At 45.3% G+C, this 23,217-nt stretch overlaps 1 protein-coding gene across 8 annotated transcripts in view; it reads right to left on the bottom strand.

The window, feature by feature from the left end:
* The window catches only part of NFYC (nuclear transcription factor Y subunit gamma), a 37,160-nt gene that overhangs the window by 11,977 nt on the left and 1,966 nt on the right, over positions 1-23,217 (bottom strand). For 3 of the 8 annotated variants that reach the window (XM_040587830.1, XM_040587833.1, XM_040587826.1), the window contains 3 exons: positions 6,532-6,644; positions 2,696-2,767; positions 1,097-1,210 (listed from right to left, as the gene is read on the bottom strand). In XM_040587830.1, coding sequence (XP_040443764.1) covers positions 1,097-1,210; positions 2,696-2,767; positions 6,532-6,636 — 291 coding nt within the window. In that variant the 5' untranslated portion in view covers positions 6,637-6,644. Of the gene's footprint in view, positions 1-1,096; positions 1,211-2,695; positions 2,768-6,531; positions 6,645-8,457; positions 8,643-20,935; positions 21,100-23,217 lie in introns of those variants that run through there. The other 5 variants (XM_040587827.1, XM_040587831.1, XM_040587829.1 and 2 more) reach the window with 5 other exon arrangements.

The following is a 23,217-nucleotide window of genomic DNA, read 5'->3' as shown; positions in this document are numbered from 1 at the left end:
CCAATTTCCTCAGGAATAAACTTCCCTAAGTCAGACCGCTCCAGTCGAAATTTTCATCCCAAATACTCGCTACGCACAGACTGCATTTCTCCAGCTGCACTGCCCATGCGGAGAGCAGCTGTTCCAGGATGGCAGCTGTGGTGGAAGGCAAGGCAGTCAGAAAGAAAACCCGAGCGACATCAAGGTCTTACACATTAGGATCAGGATTTAAGTGTGATCCTGAAATAAACGGATCCATCCAAGCTTGAAAACTGTTAACAGGACGTGCCTGAGCTGTCACTTGTACTGCAGAAGCATCTTGTTCATTGAATGTGCATCAGATACACCCTTCTCTCAGTAACTGCACTGAACCCGGGGTTAAGGGAATAGCATTCGTGCAATTTAGTGGGGACCGAGTGGCTGGATGCCCACTCAATAGGGCAGCTTTGGATTGAGGTCAGACATGTCTCCTTGCTGCTACAGCAATCTCTGCACCACGGAACAGGAGAGCTGACACGGTCTTAAATATCACAATCTCTCACCTCTGATCCGAGGGCCTGAACTGGTGGTTATTATAGTCTCAGGTAGTTCTGGTCAACATAAAAGACTAAAAGTGAATGCCTTTTGTCTTATTCCCTCCCATAAAAGACCCTAAAGAGTTACACTTTCCTCTTGAACCACTAAAAAATTACTATTCCTGAACAGAAGAAACAGTAATCTGTTCTGGAGGAGGGTATTTTTGTTTTCATCTCTACACATAAATTGACACAAACTAACATCTACAAGCTTACATTAGAACTACTACTGAAAAACAAATCACTAGAAGCCCAACAGCTACAGCTATCCTGAGCCGTTGCAGCAGGTTACAATTAGTTGAAAGCTGCAGCTTTGATTTTTTGGGCTTTGTTGTTGTTTGGTTCTTCTTTTAAAAACAAATTAAGACAAAAAAGCATTTCAGTTGCACAGTTATACTGCCTGCTGTGCTTTGTACAGGGGTTTGTAGTGATAAACACGGGTACTAAGTTACTGTCTACAAAACATGCCTCATATTATGGAAACAAGGAGTTGGAAACAGTTTGGGAAGCAGCTGAAGGGTAGGTAGGAGCAGCTCCGTTACCTGCAGAGTCCTGCGCTTGTTATCTTCTGTGTGTATCCATGCTCGCAAAGTCAATTCTGTTATGAATATCTGAGCTGCCTTGGCGAACAACACAGGAGCTTCTGCACTAATCATCTGCAATTACATTGACATTTTATATATATGTATTTATTTTTTTTTTAAGTTTACCATTAGTATCCTAATACCGCAGAGTGGTAGTCAAGAGTAACTTTATCACGTTAGTCAAAGCTGAATGGTTGCACTGTTTCAGCAGGGAAATTCCCACATCGGAGTATCTATGGGTCTGATGGTCCAAAGAGTTATCAGCCTCACGTTAAACGCAGCATTAGGAGTATTGAGCACTTAAAATTTGTCTTGAAAGCCATGATTAGTCAGATGCAATTTCATATCGTGCTGGACGATGGCAGGCCACTAAATGGCATCAGGGCACGGTCACCAAGAAGGTGTCAACCAGCAGCTTCTGCTGGCAGTGCTTGGCATGTGTATAAATCATTTGGAAACTGAAGAGGACAGACTGATGGCTCATTTTAAAGCCTGGCCCTTACTTTATAGTTATAACATCAATATAATTTGAAATGAACACTGAAATTACAAAGGAGGTTTGGAGGTCTGAGTAAAGACTCTGCCTCACCAAATTTTTTCTCCTTAAAAAGCATCTAGCTCAAGTTTTACTCAAATTAAGCAGTTTTATTATTAGCTAGCTTAACAGTAACGCTTACTCAATAGTACAGCTTTCTTATTAAATAATGTTGCAGGCAGGCCAGAGACTTCCTCCCTCCCTGCCCTAAAAAAATCTCATCTTTCCCATCATCATCAAAAATTTGGCACAGACACTGAACTGGGACCTCAGAAGCCTGGGTTGGTCCCCTCCCCAGGCTGAATGAATAGCTCCCTTGTGTCAGAAGGCAACACACACCTTGTTCGGCATCTCATTTAAATGGTAAAGGTTGCCCTAACCGAAGGATGGTGGCACGTTGAGAAAAACAAGAAGAAAGTGCAAAACATTCCCTTTGCTCTTAGGAGTTAAGTGTCTTGACAGTTTTCCAGCTTAAAAAAAACAAGAGTCAAACCCTGCTGGTGATTCCCTTTCCTTCCTTTCATGTCAGTAAGTTTTAATTAGTCAGTTCACGTGTCACCATCATCAGTCACATGTTTAGCTCAAATACTGGTATCAAAGCCATGTTATCCACCTAGATTACTGGTTTTTTTTCCAAAAAAAATTGAAACAGTGCAGCACACATTGAAGTGGTATCACCCTACAGTTTTGTGAAAGGAAAAGTCGAGAGAAACAGGAGGAAACATGAGAAAAGACAGTTAAGACCTGGAAAACCCAGGAAATCCCCAGAATTATACAGTAGGCTGGTATTTACCAGGAGAAAGCAAAACTGCACAAGTCTTCAAAGGTCCCAAGTGATGTTGCTTTCCCAGCTCAGTTTAATTATACAAGGCCAGTTAATATTGCTTTCAAGGTGACCATTAAAATGTGCTTTAGAAACAATAATAAATAATGGTAACAAGTAGTAATGAATTGCAAGGAATTATAGCTACAATACCCACCAAAAGGATCATAAATACTTAAAAAAAATCCCGTGAGCATACCTTCACATCTTCATCTAGTTTCATTATCTTCTTAATACGAGCCAGAGGGAGTTCTTGAACTCTGAAGTCTTTCTGCAGAGAAATTCACATTTGAGACTCTTTACTGATACTTAACTGAAAACAAAGGTAAGATAAGAAATGTTAAAAGGAGCCTGTGTCATCTAGAACTAAACTGCCTAAAATTAGATTGATAAAAATGACTTATTTTCTTTGAGGTATGGCAGCCTCTCCCCAGGCCTGAGAACTTTCATCTGCTTTTCCATACTTTACGCTGATATAATTCTACTTAAATCTTCTGTCAGACACTTGTATCTACTATTTCACCTCAAAGCTAGAAGTCATTCTGCAGAACAGAATGTTTCTAATGTTATACATTTCTGCATCTATTTATATTTGAAGCAACTAATTCAATTAGATGTCTCGGGACCCAGAAACCATTTGAATTACAAAAAGACACAAGAGAAAATGAAGGCAAAGAGGAGTTATGTGGGGCCACAGGATGAAATTTTGTTTGCTTTATTTGTACTTTCCTGTTGTCCAATACCAATTTTGGTGTTAAAAAACCTTGCGAGAATCTTGTTAAAAAAAAATAATATATAAAATCTCTCCCATTCCTGTGTTATGGATTTCTCACTATTTTCCAGCACAAAGAAGTGCTGACTCAAAATGGTGTAATGATGGTTTAGGAGACAGAGAGGGAGCGCTGTCATTGTACTGAATCATCCTGCTCTGCTCAGCTGTTTGCACGTACCCAAGCCACCACCGAGCTAATATCTGCTCATACTAGAAGGCACCAACGTGTCCCTTGGAGAGATCCTCTGCAGAGAGCTCCTGGGGTTAGGGAAACTGCCAAGCTTCACTATAAACTGTGCTTTCCCTTCTCTCAAGGTATAGAGAGGAATAAAACAAAATAAATTAAAAAAAACCAAACCCAAACCCACAGTGTGCTGCTACCGGGAGCTGCTTGAAACAGGGAGAAGGGCTGAGGCTACGTACCATTGCATCAGGAATGCAGCAGCCCTGCCCACAAAGGGCTTAAAAAACCACCAACAACACCCCAAAACTTTCCTTCTTACAAGAATGTTTTAGAAAATAAAAGGAAAGTCATTCCTCTAGGGAAGAAAGCACCACAAGACATGTTAGTGAAACAAAAGAGGGGAAAAATGCTGAAAATTCTGTTTTCTATTGAAGCAACATACAGAGGTTGCGCATGGTCCAGCCAGCGCTCCAGCAGGGAGCATTTTATTTAATGTATATATAAAAAGTTTATTTATATACATTATTTTATAGGCATATGTACTGAAAAGACATTCTGTGCCCTCATTCTGGAGAGAAATGTGAATGCGGTGCTCCTGGTAATATGCTGTAAATCAGAACTAATTTGGGGGGGGTGTGGGGTCCTTGCAAGGAGTGCTGAGGGCTGCTGCGTCCCGCTGATGAACACGGTGTTTTGGAAAGATTTTGGGCAACGAGAGAAGAGGGCAGCCAGGGCTGGGACCTGTGCTTGAACACACAATATGCTCAGGGTGACATTTTCAACCAGTAACCGCCGCCATGTAAACAAGTTAAGGGGTTGCTAGGGCATGGAAAAATATTCCAAAGGTTTTTTTAAGCAGCCTTTTTTTCTGGTTTTGTTTTTTTTTTTTTTCATTTTTTTTTAATTTTGGGGGGTTTTGGTTTTTTTTAAGCTCTTTGCTTTTTAAAGAGCCTCGTGAGCTTTGAGCAAGCCTCAAAGAAAAATGAGGACAAAATTTCTAATTTGTGAAACTCGTAACAGTCTTAAGTACATTAACTCCTATGAAGAGCAGAACTGCAAGTAGACGTGCATAGATACAATGCTATTAAAATCTTTAGAGAAAAGAGACAGTGGGAGAAATTAGAAAAAATGAAAGCTTCTTTATTCCTTTAAGGCAGACAAGCAAACGTCACATAAATCAAAATTAATACGCAAGTACCACGGTGAAGGGAAGCATGACCACTACTGGCTACCACCCAGCAGAACAAACTTGAGACACCAATTCTTCATCTTTTCTTTTTTCCAAATTAGGTCTCAATGTTTTCACAGGCCTCTTCTAACTCATTGTGGAGCTGAAAGGCAAGTTTCAGCCTAGTCCTGTTTCCTATTTCTCCAAAGCTAGGCTACAGTCGTCTGTTACATCAGGCAGAGAGCAGGGAGCTCTGGTTTGTTCTTCTAAAGCAACTCCTTTGGGTTGCCCCCCGAATTTTAGCAACCAGCAGCACACGGCAAACACAAAACCAGGCAGAGAGTGCCCTGAAAAGCAGACAACCAAAGCAGCTTTCCACCAAACAGCTGCCCTGACCTCCACTATGCTGTACATGCACATGCAGATGAGTTTTAAGTTTACTTATGCCCACATCCATGGGAGCTCTTTCAATAAGACGCACAATAAATTTCAGGGTTTGATTACGCAGGGGACAACTACACAGGAATGTTTTGCAGTTATCCCTTTTCCTTTCCAACTCCCCTTCGCTGTCCTCAGTTAAATTTTCAATGACTTACTAGCTTGCAATGCAATAAATAGATTCATACGACAGTTAAAAATTAAGCTGCCCATACTTGATAAGCTGCATAATAAACCCCTTTCATGTGGAGATGAAGACAAACTACAGCTCTTGAACACAAGAATTCACTGTGCTGAAAGAGGAAAGTAATTAATTCTGGTTATGCATACAAATTTCTACATCTGTTTCTTTAATCAACTATCTGCACACAGGCTGAAAAAAGAAGCTTATCTTCAGACTAGTGGATTGGGGTTTTCACTTTGAACAGCCCGTCTTCAACTGGAGTTCTTTTGTTTTCAGTTACATTAAAAGCACAGGAGTATGCTTTCAGGACCACTGTATCACAGTCATCTATCAATCTCTCTTGAAAAGTCATTTTTATTATATGCCCTTGTTCTCAGGCACATCTCTTTTGGGGATGGAAAAAAATAGAAGCTACTTAGTCCAATTCTTATCCTCAGCCTATACAGGATTTTTTTTAATCAAATGGCTTTAAATTAATAAAGCATGTGATAACGATGCACTTGGCATTCAAGAGATTTTCAAAATTTCAGGCTTGTCAGAGGAGATGGTTCTGGAAGAGGGCATCATAGTTCTACACAAAAGTCTAAACCCAAAAATTCATTCACAAACTTGTAACTGTCTGCCAATAGCCAGGTGTTTGAATTTATGAAGGGGTGAAAAGACTACGTTGTATTTTGAAGAGTAACATCTCCGGGGCACGCTGATGCAGCCTGCCCTTTGGTGGGGATAAGGGTTCCCTCACATGCTGGTCACACATGTTATATTACAGAATCTGCACAGAATTTAACCAGCCCCTGTAGTATAATGTGAGGTATGTTCTCAAATCCCTCAATCTCCTCTTACCTACAACAGCACATGGCAGCTACACTGGCCTGCAACTATTTTACAATCACTTCCCTTCCCCCCCCCCCCCCCCCCCCAACAAACAGGTAATTCCGCAGCAATTCTCTAGAAAGCAGCCACGGTCATCATTTAGCCTGTTAAAAGAACCTTTGAATCAACTTTGTTGTCTCGTTTAGCCCAGAAAGAGCTGGGGGTATGACTGTTACATCTCACGACGCTATTTAATTAGCTGCATTCTGTTTATACCTCCAGTTCTGCCAGTTGTAGCCAACAGTCAAAAGCCTGGCTGAACGGTTTATTTATCATTCAGCAATTAAGGCTGCCTTGCAGTGTGTAAACAGCCAACTCTGCCGTATCCCATAAGCAGCAGGAGTATGGGCAAGCTGAAGTTTATCTTGCTACCAGACATCGCCATCAGAAATGACACAACTGCTGGGGACACTCACCACCGTGAGGTTGCGTATCTCCTCCATGACTCGTGGCCAGAAGGACTGGAGGCTTTGCTGGGCATCGCTGTTGCTAGCTGTGCCGAAGCCACCATCTGTGGACATTCTGGTAGCTGGGGGAAACAAAAACAAGTGTTAGCAACTAGGGATGGCAGGAGTCAAAAGGCTCCCAGAGATTCTCTCCAAGTCCCAGGAATACACAGGAAGCGGCCAGCCTGGCTTATCGCTCTAGAAAACTGTCAAAATAAGATATGCCAGTCCAGGTCTCACGGCAACAGTGCAGAGAGACTCAAACCCCCTGGAATTGGTTGTGTTTTGTTTTGTTTTTTTATTTTATTTATTTTTCCAGAGATTGAAAAAGAACATTAAAAAAAAAACAAAAGTAGTCCTTATTTCCCTATTAGTGCTTTGCCTTTTCACAAGGAGTTACAAGACATAACTGATGCCCCGTCACAGCTTGCATTCCAGTGCACATTCACTATAAAATCTTTTTTTTTTTCTTGCTTCTAACAGCCAACAACAGTGCGGGATGTGGCAGTAAACCCGCTTCAAGTTGAAACCAGAACGTCAATCTCAGCCTGATACTGTTTCTAAATGTGTAACAAAACGGTTGCTTCTGTACCTATTTGAAAGGTGTCAAGTTTTGTGGCTTTACACTTTTTAAAAAAACCTCTTCTCCTTGGGTATAATCAAAAGAGAAATTAACAGTCTGTACAATACAGAATGTCAAAAGCACAAAGTACGATTTACAATGCAAATCTTTTAATTGAAACAATTTTTAAAAAGCCTCAAGGTTGTCACTTAAGTGTTCTGCAACTGCAGGATGTTAAGCAAGTCTGGCTACGATTAAATTTACGCTGGACATTGCCTGTGCATTAAGACTGGTATCTTTGCAAAGGGCTTTATGGGAGGTACCAGTCGTCACCAGGAACTTACGTAGAGAAAACAAAGGGACAGTAACGGGGTTCAGGCTTTCCCCTATAACCACGCCGTGCTGCAGTGAAGATGGTGAAGAGGTCAGGACAAGCAGCATTGATTAACCTCATCCTTGGGTGACCGAGACTGTGCCAGCCCACGTGGCATTGTCCGGGGGTATTTCAAGTTCCAGCTTGACACAGTTCTTTCCCCTCCCTGAACTCCTAGATCAAATTGTGCCTTTTTGATGACAAAGTCTTAAGACAGCTCTAGTTAATATTAAAATGAAGTCAGATGCCCAACTTGGGAAACCTTTGGAACACCAAGACCTGCCTTGCTGGCTTCCTCCGTGTGCCAGGAGTGCGTGGGGCTCCGGCAGGATTCCCAATAGGGATCACAGCTTGGAAGGATGGGGCAGACGGGCCAAAAGCACATGCAGGACCTGCCGAGACACAACCTGACAGGACGGGACCGGTGCTTCCCGTGTGCTGAAAGCATCTTGGTGGATGCCGGAAGAGTCACTGCTCACTTCTCAAGCGAGCAGAGTGGAGGAAGCCAGCAAGTTACCGACATTAAATGCTTACGGGGTCACCCAGAGCACCTTTGAAGTTTCCATGAATGACACGCACACACCATGCACAAACAGTAAGTCTCTGTGCCTCTCGTAACACGCAGCAAGAAAGGGTGCAGCATCTTCTATAGGGAAAGATCTCAAGATAGGCACAGATGTTTGTATGTTGCTGTGTAACAGAGAATAGACACAAGGATCGATTTAGCTCCGAGACAGACAGGCACAATGCCCGCTTGCTTTGATCTGCCATGTAAAGGTTTATTTCAGCCCTTCCTCAAGCCGAAGGGAAGCACAGCAACGCTGTACGACGCACCAAAATACCGATGGGAGGCAGCGGGCAATTGCCGGTAATTTCAAGATCTACTACTCCAAAGCAATGACGATCCATAAAATCTTATTAACAGATCAAAGAGATGAATGTCAGACAATTAGTTCGTTACCTCCTGCAGCCTACGCTTCCCAAGGCAGACTCTGTGACAGTTGTATTTTTCTTTCATCAACCTGAGAAGAGGACACAGGAGGCGTGGGAAGAGCCGAAGGGGATTCTGACAGGGGATGAAAGAGGAGGTCAGAAGATTGTATTTTCAGTCTCAAAGCAAGACAGGAAGAACTCCAGGTAAGGAACCTATGGAAATAAGTGACTGACAAGTTACTTGATAACTCTTCGACAACTATTCGCATTATAATACTATCTGCCTACAAACTGAGATATTTCAAGTATTTGTAAGAAAATACACAGGGATAAATATTCTAATGAGAGCGCTAAAACTGGCAGTTTATTCTCCCCCCTGCCCTCCCCTTGATCTGCATTGTTAAATGTAGACAAAAAATAGTTCAGGCACATAAATAAAAGCTAATCCTTGAAATCTGCTCTGTACTGGCAGTATTTCAACGCTAACACTAGACGGGGTCTTTTCTGCAACCGAGGTGCAATTCATCTTGAAGACAAGCCAAAACACTTTTCAAGGCTTTATTTAAAATCATAAATTACTTGCATTCAACCCACTTAAATGCTGTAATGGAATATAATGCTCTATATAACCCCAAGAAACAACAGGTTAAAAAAACCCCACACAAAAAAACAAACAGAAAAAAGCTAATGGAGCAAAAAGGAAGAAAATTCCACCACCGCCGCTTTACCTCCTCCTACTGCATGTAAAAGCAAATTTCTCGCATTAAATATATGCCCCTGGGATACTCATCCAGATTTCAGGAAGAGCTAGAAATGGTTTATTCCAGTCAATCTATAATTTAAAAAGTCCTGTCGATGAACACAAAAATTTTCCGATCTTCAAGGTAAACACAGGACTGATTTCAGCACGCAAAACGAACAGCCTGATGCTTAACCCAAGGGACAACTGCCACTTTAAATGACTGTTTAGGATAATTGTTAGGAAATTGAGTAAGAGTAGAAACGAATCACCAACAGGCTGATTTTCTGAAAAACTTACAGAATGAAATCACTTTAAACTCTGAAATAAAAGCCTAAGCAGGTTAAAACTGCTCAGAACGTTACTACAGTAATTTCTTTCCATTAAAATATAGATAGATGAGTGGTGGTGAAGGTACTTGCGAGCATTAGGGGAGAATTCTGAGGAAAAGAGAAAAACTGAAACCGTCACGCAAACCTACAGCGTTGGCTCTGTCAGACAACTTTACTAATGAAACCATTCCTGCACAATTAGGTAAGTTCCGTCACCCAAGGCGAAGCTGTGTTCTCTTCTTTTAAGAATGCCTCACAGGATTAGTGCCAACAAAAAAAAAAATCCAAAGCACACAACAGAAGATAAGCCCACCAAAGCTAACAGGGAGGCAGCTCCTCTAATTTCACAGTATCAGCATCTAAACCTGTTTGTCTTTTTTGATATGCAGCTTGCAGGGAAATTTTAGAGCCTCATTATACTTCATCCTTCCTCCTCTAAAGGTTTCCTCCTCCACAACTCTGTGCAGAAGGGGAGAGGTGCTCTGAGGACCCCCCAGGTCCCTGTCCTGCACTCTGGTAATGCAGGGTATGGTCTCTCAGAGGTTTTAAGAGTAAACTGGCTACTCTGACCCGGTTTTGCTGCTGAATAATAAAAGTAACAAGTCCACCTCCCGTGCCACCTGATTGCCACAAAGCATAACCGTAACCAGAGAGAACTTGCCAACTCCAGCAGTGCTGCGTCTCCATACAGAAGCTGGGCAAGTACCTTGCAAGCTTGACACGCTTCTGCCCCGCACAGCGCTCACTTAACCGAAAGCAGTCATCTCACCGGCTGAAAAGCAAAACGGGGTGCTACGCTGAGCTCGGCTCCGCTGAGCTACCAGCCCGAGTCCCGGGAGCCTGCAACCTAAAACTCCATCTGTGCGGAGATGCCCTTGCGGAGGGATGTAGACGATGAGGTTCACGCACACACAAAACACAGTGACAACATGGACACGTTACTGGAATGAGATACAAGCAAGCAAATAACCAACCATCCCCACTCCCCCCCCAAAAAAAACCACCCCAAAAAACAAACCCATGCAGAGCAAGAACTAAGAGCGTAGCAACAGGGGAGACCGGGATACACCACCTTCACAACAGCCAACCAGTCCACGCAGCCTGGAATATGCTCCGTAACAGCAAAGATTTTGTTTCCAGACTAAGGGAAAAAGAAACCGATGGCCAAAAAGCTGAGGCTTACACATAAAGTGCCCCGAGGTGATTACAGAGCAGATTAGCAAGCACATCTCAAGAACTAGACATCAAGACTTTGCAATTAGAGCTTTTCTGCTCACCGGAGCGGAACACCTTTTACAAACATTAAACTTATAAACTCCTGTGGCAGCTGACAAACGTTTAAGAGCTCCACTTCATAGGAGCACAAAGCAAGCATGAAGACACCTCTGGTGTCTGCGGTTGGTTTTTTTTGTTTGTTTGTTTTGTTGCTTTGTTTTTTGGTTTGGTTGGTTGGTTGTTTTTTGTTTTGTTTGTTTTTTTTCCTTTTTAAACCAATGCTAGTTTGTGCTCCTTCTTTAATGCCGTGGGAAGGGGGAAGCAGTCTCACCCTGGATGCCTATGATCTGCACGCTTGAGCAAGAACCTGCTATTGAAAACACAAGCTACAGTATAATCACAAATAAAGCCAAGTTCTCTGATCTTGCAATTCCACCTGGAGCAGGTATCCAAGAGCTCTTCAGCTGCAAAACCAACGGCCAGGAACAGCCCACCAGACCCAGCAGAGCAGCAGCTGCCTGCCACAGCCACGGGACATTCCCAGGCATTGCCAGCACCGCTTGCCAAGTGAGCTTGGGAACCCGAGGACAACCTCCCCGGCCGATGAGGCTCATGTCACAGCTTCTGATGTGCCTACTTTTAAATTATTCCCAAGCTGGCCTTGACTAAGAAGTCAACGAAACGAAATCAGCTGGGTGGAGAGCAGATCTAAATGAAATTTATCCAAATATCTGAAGGGATATGCAAACGGTGAATACCAGAGGGAAGTACTGAAAAGCCTCGAGGCTCTCGATGGAGGAGACAGTAACTCAGCAACATCGTCAAGTACCACAGACCCTGGTGATATCAGAAATGTCAGGTTCTTTGCATATAGTACAGTCACATTCCCATGACTTACGTTATGGGAAAGAGCCCGTTTTATGCAATGTTGTATTACATGGCAGAAGAATCATATTCCATCCAAGCGCCTTAAAAAGACGGCTAAATCCAAAGTAAGATGGAGGCTTAAAAAGAAACGAGACAGCAGCTCAGGCAAACGTTTTGCCTCAACATCCTTAGATTATAGCTACAAAAAAGGATAACGCGCAAATATTTCTGAAAACTGCCACTGCAAAAACAGATCCCCGACAGATTCCACCAGCATACAAATACAGACTTACCACCTCCACACCGACAGCTTAGAAGGCTCCCACCCCCCCAAAAAACCCTGCACAACTCTTCTTGAGATGCTGTTGGTTTTACAACATCGGCTATCCCACAAAACTCACAAGTTAATTATTAGGAAGTAGTGTTACAGAAAAGGAGAAAATAAGCAATGCAGTTCCTCTTTTTTGTTAAAAAAAAAAAAAAAACCAAAAAAACCTTAAAAATCCACCATCTTTACCAGCAAAGAATAAAAACCAATGCCACGGCACTTAGCAAAAACCCTGGAAGTCTGAAGAATTAAAAATAGATCCTTAAAGCTGAAAAGCTAATATTTAGAATAAATACTAATCCTGGCATTGTATCTGTGATACTCCCAGTCTGATGCACTAATTCTCAAAAATGTAGCGTTCTGTTTTGGGAGCCTGTCCCTTGATTTAAAAGTAAAATGTGCAGAGCCGCACTTGCATATCTAAAGAATGAGCTCTGTGTAGCAGCAAGCGCCAGACACCTGATCCTGCCAGAATCAGAAGGAACAATCTAGCAACCAAGAACTAGTTTCACAAGAAGAATAAATACGCTTTTACATGAATTTAGTAACGCATTTCTTTAAAGGCAAGCAAAGGACGAGTCTTCCACGTATGAGAGGAAGCCACATACCTGCACCCCTTCCGAGATGCTGCTCTCATTACCTCAATTAGAACAATCTGCGGTATCAGAATATCAAATGCAGAATATACAGCCTGAAGTGGACTACGACAGCAATCGTTGGTCTCGGCAGCAATCACAACGGCTGAAGGCACACTGAGAGGTTGTCTCTGTGCAGCAGATCAACGGCACTTGTTTTGCATGACATCATGCCCTGTGCTATCTTACTTTAAAACAAACGGTGGAGAAGTCATGTTAATGGTCTAAAATTGCTTCCACAGAGATACCATGCCTCAATTCACCATACATTTTCTCTGCTTCAAGATCTACTCAAGTCAACAGAGATAATTGCAGCCAAGCCGCCTTTCATGAAATTAAGATCAAATTTATTTCCATTACAGTCCAAACTACATGTTCACTAGACAGAGGCCAAGCAGCACAAGCGCACAACGTGGCTGGAAATACACAGGTGCCACAACCACAGCCGTGAATTACTTTTACTTGCTTTGGGGGGCAGCAGTGGTGGTATAAAAATAGTTCTTAATCGTGTTTGAGATCAGTGGTTTCTTCTTCTACCTTAATATTCAGGCCTTGCCCGCTCAGTTACGTAAAATTTTTAAGCCAATAATGCAATTCAGAAACTTGAGTCATGCTGGCAGTTGTGTTGGCACTGCGAACAGTTATTTCTTCCAAACCAATGCCGTGGACTTTGTGTTGTCTCTGTTTTCCGCACCTCCTGTTCCCCACAGCTCTAGCTTTGATCAGGAAAGCGGTACGAGCTCTTCAGGCTGGCGGAGGGAACTTGCCCCACTTCTGACAACGAGAGCACACGAAGAAGGCCACCGGGAACACAGGGGTATGTGGGCACACAACTCGTGCATCACCCTCTACAGAAGGTTTCCTAGCCATTGAAACGAGGCACCGCAGTTACAAAGTCCCATCAAAACCGTACACAAACCCCACATCTCCGACCTGATGAAGAATTGGTAGTTGCCACCAGTGGCAAAAGCTGAACAAACCGAGACTGAAATCTCGCTACAGAGGTCTAAAAAAACATAAAAGATGTTGCCACAGCGTGGCACAAAGCACTACAACAGACAGAAGCACGAAGATTTATGCCTCGTCTTGCCAAAGCAAAAGGAAAGACACAAGCCGTAGCATGCAAGGATCCGGGGTTACGACACATGAGCCTTGAATGATTCCATGAGAAAAACCAGTGAATGCGCACGCTGGGAATGGGGCTTGGAGAGAGCCGGGCTGGCATGTGCTGCCATCGCTACGTATGCCAAACGCCTTCTGAAGGAGGAGTCGCTTCAACGTACACATCCAGTTGAGTCTCATTTCCAGTTTTGGTATGTCAACAAGACAGCACAGAAAAGGCTTTGCCTATATAACATCACCCGAACAAGTGCTGGGGGGGGAGGCGGGGGAGCACCACATTTAAAGGGATTTACACAACGGGGTTTTTTGGGACACACGATCAGCTTTGAACAAACCCTAATACTCAACATCATCATAGAAAGGAAGCAGGAACACTTTAAAGATAAAATGTAATTCACTATACAATCCATAGCATTACATACACAGCAGAATTATTTCAGCACATCACACCAGTAATGATGATGTTGTTATTAAAACATAAAAACTTCTATCATTATGTACAGGCACAAATTATGAAAAAAGTTACAGCTAAGCCATACGCCAAAGTCAGAAATCTCAGACTTTAACACTAGATTTATTTATCTCAAAGATACAGGAATTCTCTTCCATTTCTATAAAACAGTGCTATAAAATCTAATGCAGCCTTTAAAGGTAGCAATAATCACAAACTCAGGAAAGCCTGAAGTTCTGCTCTTGATGAAAACACAACCTTGCAGCTTTTTGAAAACAATTTCAAGAGGCTTGCAGTAAAACCAACATAATTCAAAACACCAGTGCTTCCTCCCAGTGCACTATTATAAGAAACTTTTGCAATTCCTCAGTTTTATTTTTATCTGTTCCCTCTCGCAGTATTACACACACAACCCTCCAAGCATATAGCTGGCACCGTAAGTGGTCGATTTCAGCTGATGGGAGAATCACTCTAGGCTGTTGGATAAGGTGCGTACTTGCAGATTTCTCTTGTTCGATAAAATTAAAATTGAACATAATAGGCTAGTTAAATGCTGCACTAAGTTACCTACGGGGGCTATTGAGTACTTATTGCTAAAGGTTTTTAAGAGAATGCTGCGAAACGGTGTTTAAATTGAGTTGATCTTGCCTTAGGGCAGAAAAAAATAAACAAGATGACCTCTTCAGGTGCCTTCTAGCTCTTTTTTCTACAAATACTTAGCAGTAGATTATTCTATCTTCAAAGCACTGTTTGAACATTAGCTCCCTAATACCTCTAATGCATTATTCTGTTTTCATTCATGCGAAGCACGGCATTTGATTTAAACCCCAACCAGTTACAAAGCCAGAGAGGGAGATCTGGATTACCACTTCCACCAACACAGACAACTCGTTAAACCAGCGCCGTTCGGTTTCAGCAGCTAGGAGGGCCAAATCCGCTTTGCACCACTCCCACTGCTGATCTGCTGCTGAGAGCACTGCAATCCATGCTTGGCTGGATCACACGCAGGCATGCCTCCTACTCTCCCCCTTCTCCACCCCAGTACCTACGGCAGGAATTCTGCTCCTCCCCGGAGAGTCGGCAGCTGGGTTTCGGCAGGCTGGGGGAAAGAGCTGCCTCTCCACCACCCACTCAAGAGGAAAAAAAAGAGAGCGAGCAACAGAGCTGATCCCGGCTCTTCTGGCGGGGAGGTGGCAGGGCCAGAGTAACCACCCCGACTTCGTTCATGCAAAGCAGAAATGGGCCAGATAACCTTCCCGATAGGGGAGTTTGTTATGAAGTTACAGCCCTGATCCTGCAGGTTGCTGCATCAGAACAAGCCCGTACCTTTCAGTGGGCGCTGAGCTGGGAACGGCCTCGCAGGAAGACACGTGCTACACGCTCAGCAGGAACGAGAACCGTGTCTCCAGCGCTGCTCCAGCTGCACGGGGAAGGAAGAGCATATCCTACAGCACCGACAATGCACAGCAAAGGCATTTTACTGAACACACACACACAAGCACCCAGAGAAACCGTGTCGAGTTTCTTATCTTAACACAGAAGACGGCGTGACCTAGCAGTTAGAGGCAATTGCTGGTGCAGACAATGGTATGCTGCAGCCTTCTGCAGGCGGATTGACAGTTGGCTTTACTCCTTCAGGAGGAAAAAAAATAAAAAAAATAAAATCAGGCCTAATGCCTGCTTTTACAGAAGTATTGAGTTTCTATTTGCAATGCACTAAGTACCTAACAGCACTGCTAAAAGTCCTCTGGTCCAGCAGCAGTCCACATCAATTTGTGCACAGAAAGATTAAGATATACATAGTCTAGGCTTAACTCTGGGCAGGGTTTTGAGAGCACACCTACAGCTAAAGGCTGGGATCAGAAAGCCACCAGGAGCACGGCACAGCATCAGAAGCCATGCTACAGAATCAAGACGTGACCTCCCCACAGTGTGGCACCAAGTCAAAAATGAGGCTGCAAATATTAGACCACCACAAAAAATAGCACAGGACCAATTTTTTTCTTAAAAGGTAAAGCAAACAAAATGGTCTGAATTTCTGTTTCTACTGGTTATTTTACTTTCCTTTCTTCTTTGAATGAAACAGCACAAGGGTCACGTTTGATATTCGGTGTTTCAACAGTTAAACACGATGAAATAGTGGCTCTTTGCAGTGCCATTTTGGCTGGCAAGCACACAGAGTAAGAAGCAGAGGAAGAAAATTCCCAGACAAGTAACAAGTGTCTAAAATGAATCGTGCTGCCTCTCCAGCTCCTAAATTAAACACCCAGCAGAAATGGAAAAGCTCTTTTAAGTAAAGCATGTTCAAGTTCGTCAAGTCTACTTCACACGATAAAACAGTTGGCACATACCAAAACAATACTGCATGTCCCGTACTTCACCTTATAAACTTTAATCTCCACCAACTTGGCATAAAATTGATATTAGGTATTGCAGCTTTATAAATGTAAAAAATTACAAGCTACACAGCTCACAACTTATCTCCCAGTACTGGTATACATGCGTTTTACTCCTCAATAACAAGAAAAAAACACAATAAAAAAAACTCACCTTAACAAAATTACATGGTCTCAGTCCTGAATAGTTGCGTGCTTACACTTTTATAGGGAAAAAAAATTTAAAAATTTAGCGAGAAATATTAAGGCAGTGCCTTGCTCTCAGAGGCAGGAGGCATCTCACCCAGACTTGTACCATGTGGGAATGGAATGCCACAACTGCAGTGACATCAGGTAGTCACAAAACAAAAGGATTGTCACACACCCTGAACGTATACAATACAGCATATGGTATATTAATAATTCAAACATGAAATCCAACAGAAATATCTTCAGGCCCACAGGCACTATTTTGCCATCAGCAGTGTTAACCAAGTGATAGGCTTCACCGGTTCAGAAAGGGTTTCAAATATTTCAAGATCCAACGACAGTTTTCAGCTTCGGTGGTACCTATTGGGTACCTGTCACCACGCAGGCACCCATCGCAGAGACCACCTCGGACCTCTGCCCCCGAGAGCTCACAAAAGCAAGAGGGGTCTGACCTGCCTTTGGGTTGGTTTGCCCATTTCTTTTATTTTGTATTTTAGGCAGCAGCAGTTCTGATCACGCAACATACATAGATCCTGCTCTGGAGTACAAGCAGGAGGAAAATGCCTGTTAAAACAGTACGGATTAAACAGACATTCAGCCTGGAGATTACTATTTTTTAAAATATTATTTCAGTTGATATTTTTTAATTAGTTAGAAATAATTCTGCATTAAATTAAGAGTTTCTTTTATATAGAAGTCCTGAGAGTGTCCTCACATTCTCTCATCTTTCTGACAGCCAACTGGCTGAAAAAGCTAAATTGGGTGCTTGCTATTAACCTCCTGGTTACACTGGGACCCAGGCAGCAGCTGGAGCAGACAGCCGTCATATGATGATCCTGCGCTACACAGATGCTGCAGCACATTTAGGGCAAAGTTATGCTTTTAATTCTAATGCAGCCTTAAGTGTGGCGTGTCTCTTTGCTCTTCTGCTGCATTTTTAGCCTCGACCACCACTGTGCTGCTGGAGAGGGAAGAGGGGAAGGCAGAAAGAAGGATTCAAACTAAAGCAGGGCGGCAGCACATACAGTCTAGAAACCCATGAGTGATCAATATGAGGTATTCACAAGAACTTGTGAGGTTTTAGAGCAGAGTGAAAGGCCGTACCAGTCTATAACTGGGCACGTCTTCTGCGAACTTTGTTATCCTGGGTTGGCAAGTCAAATAAACGTGCTGCTTTTAGGGGGCTCTCAGGTTATTTTTCTATAGGGACTGCTGCAATAACCAATGTTCCTATTACTTTCTTCACTCTCTTAAGCTAATCTTACTCAAGCTAAATTATGAAATGTCATCTTGCGAAAGTATTATTATTTTCATAAAAACAACTATAAGTCTTTTGCCTCCTGAGATCAGCAGATCTTACTTGAATGAGGCCCAACCTGTACTGCTCCACAGGCAGACATGATGGACTACATCAAACCTGCCTTTTTTTTCTTTAATTTATTTTTTTAAACTGATCCTGTGTTATAAACAAGCAAATTGTAACCTTCTGGGTCACTTTCATTGACTGAAGAAAAGACAAGTGAAAGCAACCTGTTTTGATTTATCAGGAAGTGACCAAACAGCGGAGCAAGTTATAAACAGACAACAGAAGAAAATCCCCACAATGAGATCGCAGCATGTAGAAAATACTCAGTTTTTGAGAACAAACCAAAAAAAACTTCCTGTAACTCCTGGGAAGCTTTGGCAGGTATCCTGAAGTTTGATCTTGCTCTTGGTGCCCCTTGTAACAGTTGCTATATTTTTTGACCCTCTGAAATAGAAGGTAAATTGCCTCCTTTATCAAAAGATAGTAATTAAAAGAGTTTAAGTTAGCAACCATAAAAATTTAAATCGCTTACAACATGGGCAGATTGGTAAGCCCTGAAATTAAGAAACCGCTTCATGTGCCAACACTATTAAAATACAGATGTCACGCTACATTATATAAATGCAAGATTACTAGTCCGATTAAAAAAAAAAAACAAAAAACAACCACACACAAAACAACACACCAACCAACCAAATACAGTGGCTTGAAAGGTGACCTCCTGCGGGCATCACCATCCTCCCAGCCAGGTGCACATGTATCCTCTTCCTCCTCCTCCCAGCCACCGAGGTGTTCAACCCAGGGACCACAGTTTCCCACGATAAAACTTGTTCTTCATGCCTTCGCTACTTGTGCTGCCCGTTCAGTTAGTACAAAAAACAAGCATGAAGTCCCTTAAACAAAAAGATGGGCCTGTCTTCTGAGCCTGCATTCCCAGCAGGAAAACTACCAGGAAAGCCCAGGGGACACACAACTAACTTCTCTCAGTGGTGTAAAATGGGATCCAAGGACCTTCCTTTCCCTCACAGTGCTGCAAGAAAAAGTCAGGAACTGGTGTAATTTGTTAATAATAAACCCTTTACAGTGCTACCAAAATCTTTATGTTTTTTCCTGCTGCTCTCGACCTGCTTTCTAGACCAAGCAGCACCTATCCTTACACGGCTACAAGCTCTTGCAAGCTTCAGCAATGAAACACGACAAACATTGGGTGTAACGAACATTTCTGCAGTATTTCTTATTTCATTGTAGCTGCAGATTCCCTCGCGTTCTGCCACCCCTTAACAGCACATAGCAGCTGAATATACCCTAATTTCAAAGCAAAAATCTTAACAAGTCTCATTTTTGCTTAAAGATGCTAACAATGACCTTCACGCTCACAGTAAATCTCCCGATTCTGGCCAACAGCCTGCTACAGAAGTTACTGCAATTCCACTAACGTACCGGAGCAGCCACCATTATTAACAGATGACTTACGATGACGTTTCTCATTCTGCCCCCCCCTTCTCAGACAGAAACTAGTATGACATGCCAGGGGCCACAGGAAGTTGAATAAGCTTTGCCTTATAAGCTTTAGCACAAGGTGATGCTATTCACCAGTCTTAATTTAAATTAAAATACCCAAAATAATACTCGAAGGCTGTAACAATTCAAAGACCATTCAGGTTGAAGTTCAACCCCGCGACTCGGTCCTTTGTTAGCAGCTGACACCGACGTGCAGATCAGGTTCACGTGCCAGGGCCCATTTTTCTAACATCCCTACAAAAATAAGTTGCACACTGTAATTACCTCTAATTTTCAAAACAGGGCTTTGAAGGTCAATTAGCAACGGGGAAAACAACAACAATAAAAAAAAGGGAAGAGCAGGACTGAGGACACTGGAGCTATGTTACCCAGTTCATCCCCGGGAAGGCAAGGACGCCAACAGCACCATTTAGCATCTCTCCGTAGGAGCGGAGCAGAAGGAATGCCTGCAATGTGCTTTGCCTCCTTGCCGAAAACTAGCTTTAATTCTGATCTACAAACTATTCTCCATGTCCTCTATGTCAACTGGGAATAGTTTTCATTTTTCTACTTTGATTCATTTTTTTTTTCTTTTTTTTTTTTGTTGCAGTCCAAAGTGCCATCAACAAACTTTGTCCTTCATTCTGGAAACTGGGAGCAGTGGTATTTCAAGGTCACTCGTGCTAGTGAAGGCAGGCCTAGCTCCGACAACTTTCCCTGCGGCACGGCACGGCCGGTGGCAGCTGTATGGAAGCCCAGCCGGGACTCGGGGTGTCACCGGGCCAGCCCCGAAAGCCCTTGAGGCTGGAAAACTTGGAAGCTAAGCGCTACCGTCACCCCATTCCTCTGCCTGTCACCGCCGGGCTGCGGGGCTCCGATGACCTTCAGTGCTTATTCACAAATAAAAAGGAAAACAAAGGGCTGCTGATACTTGGCTGGAGTTGGGCTGGGGGTTTGGGGATGATGGGGGTGCCGCTGTCCCCCTACCCCCCGCCTCAAGGAGCCACGTTCTGCCCGGTGCTCACTCCCAGCAGCCGGGCAGCCCCCGCCAAGGGCAGCCGGGGGAGACACCCCCACTCGCGGGTCGGCGGCAGCCCCGGGAGCGGGCTGTGTGTGTGGGGGGAGGCGCTGCCATTTTCTCCCCCTCCCAGCGCCGGTTACCGGCCCCGGCGCGGCCCTGCGGGCAGGGCGCGGCCCCGCGCTGCCCCCAGCCATGCCCGCCTGCCCCGGGGGGCTCAGCCCCGGGCCCCAACCACCGCCCCCCCTCCGCCCCACCGCCTCCCCCTCCTCCTGCCGCACAAGGCCGGCCACCTCGAGGCCGGGCGGGCAGCCCCCCGCCGCCAGGGCCTGCTCCCCCGCCACGGGGCCGCGCCGCGGCCGTCCCCCGCCCCAGTCTGCGCGGCTCCGACCGCCGCGAGCAACTTACCGGGCCGCGGCCACCACAGGCCCTGCCCGCCAGCCGCGGGGAGGCTGCGGCGGGGATGCGGCGGCCCCCGGGCCTCCCCGCCATCCCTTTGTCTTTGAGCTGACCCCTGCCTGTCGGGACTCCGCGTCCCCGCCGGACCGGGCCGCCGGCCCCTTTAACAGCCGCCGCTCAGCCTACCCTGCTGCGCCCGGCCGGCCCGCCCCGCCCGCGCCTATTGGCTGCGCGCCGCCGGGGGAGGGCGCGGCCCCGCGCCTCCATTGGCTGCCGCCGGCAGCGCAACCTCGCCGGCCACTTCCTGCTTTAAAGTTACCTTGAGAGGCGGCGCAGGGGTCAGAGCGGCGCCTCCGCCGCGCTCCCCGCCCGCGGCCCCTCCGCAGCGCGGCGGCCGGGCCCTCCCCGGCGGCTCCCATTGGCCGCGCAGCTCCAAGTCAAACAAGCGGAGGCTCGTGGGGCGGCCACCGATTGGCCCGCGCCGCTGTCACTCCAAGCAGCGCCCGCCGTACTGCACACGCCGCCGGCGGGGCACCGGGTGCCCAGGGAGCCGCGACCGGGCCGCACCGGCACACGGCGGGGGGGTGCACGTCCAGCACGGGTGGCCCACTGCGGGCGCGGGCCGGGGCCCCCCGGTGCCTGCTGGGGCCTCCCGCTGCCTGTCGAGGGCCGTTCTCCCCGCAGCGGTGCGGAGGGCAGGCCCGAGCCGCCACCGGGGGTTCCCGCTAAGAGAAAGCGGGCCCCGCCGCAGAACGGAGCGCGGAGGTCCCCGAGCGGGCAGCGGGACCGAGCCACGGGACGTCAAAGCCAAAGGGGCTGCAGCCCGTGGGACTGGGGGCACTGTGTGGCAGGGCTGTTACAGGCCTGTTCCCGGTGGAGGGTTCACAGCCACCGGGAGCCGCGGGTAATGGCTGGTCCGGTGGCACTTCCCACCTCTGAGCCACCGAGAACACATAGACAGCACATAGCGGCCTGGATCACATGCATGCTCTGGTGCCTATGGGAGACTGAAAAAATAATCCAGAGGTTGAGAGGGGTGGGGGTGGGAAATCAATCAAAGCCTGCTTTTCAGACAGATAAAGCCCCTGGTTTAGCAGGTGGCTGCCCAAAAAGACACCCTCCTGGTGCAGAGCCCGACCCCTCTCTGTAGGGCCGTATGCCTACGACATTCCTCCTCGAAGGACGCTCCGGGAAGCGATGCAAGCACTGGCAGAGCTTTCCCCTCTTGGCCATACGCTGGAGATTTCCCCAGCTGGAGATTTGCGGCTTCAGCCCCGCACACAACATCCCACCAGCCTCGCTCTGCCCACACCGCGGTTCTTGGAGCCTCCAAGAACGTTTCTGTAGCTCTTGGATGGGACTGAGAGATGGGAACGGGGTGTTTATGAAGCACAGATGATATTTTAACCTCTACAGACCCATCACTTCCAGCAAGTTACCAATATCTGAACAGATTTCAAGCCGCGTTCCAAGATGCAATTTACTGCTTGAAAATAATGTGCTTACAGGATTATATAGAGCAGCAGAGGAAAAAATATTACAAAGCACAGCCAACGCTTCACTAACCCTGCAGATTAAATTAGTTTGAATCAGATAGCAAGGAGAGATTAATTTAAAAATAGACCTTCCTGGTGATTTATTAAATATAATTGCTTAAAACACATCTTAGAAAAAATAGTAATACTTAGCAATGCTTTGTTCTCTTCCTGTGTCATTCCTCAGATAAAAGCAAGGGCCTCTGAGCTGCGGTATGCTTACTATTAGAGGTATGCAAGGTACTTTCAGGCGGCATGCAAAACAAACCCAGAACAGTCCACCGCCTTTCCTGCAGAGAAGAGGAATGCCTGGCTGGTATTTCGAGTAGTAACAACTGCCCAAACACATTCCCATGCGCCTTCTCACATCATGACGTGACCCAGTCCCCTACGGAGCAAGAGCCCCTCTCCTGCACACAGGTAGGACCCAGCGTGGCCACAGGAACAGCTAATGCTCTCACAGCATTTAATAATTCTTCATGATCGTGAAGAAAAACAAATTAATTCTTGGAAGCCCTACACTAAAGGGTTTATTTCAATCACTGCAGCTGTTCTTGCTCTGAAATCACACGGGGCAGTTGAGCTAACACTGAGAAACTGCCAAAATCCCACTTGAAAGATTTAACTACAAAGCCACCGGGAAGACACAGGGAGAAAGGAATGCTCTTAACCCAGGAACTGTTGTCGCTGCATTCTGGAAGTTGCAGCATTTCTGAGAATGCCTTGCTGCACATTATTCATGTATGGCATGAGAAC

Source organism: Falco naumanni, chromosome 3 (assembly GCF_017639655.2).
Source record: "Falco naumanni isolate bFalNau1 chromosome 3, bFalNau1.pat, whole genome shotgun sequence".
NCBI classification, from domain to species: domain Eukaryota; kingdom Metazoa; phylum Chordata; class Aves; order Falconiformes; family Falconidae; genus Falco; species Falco naumanni.
Note: the sequence above shows the minus strand (reverse complement) of the source record. Positions and strands in the feature narration are given on the sequence as shown.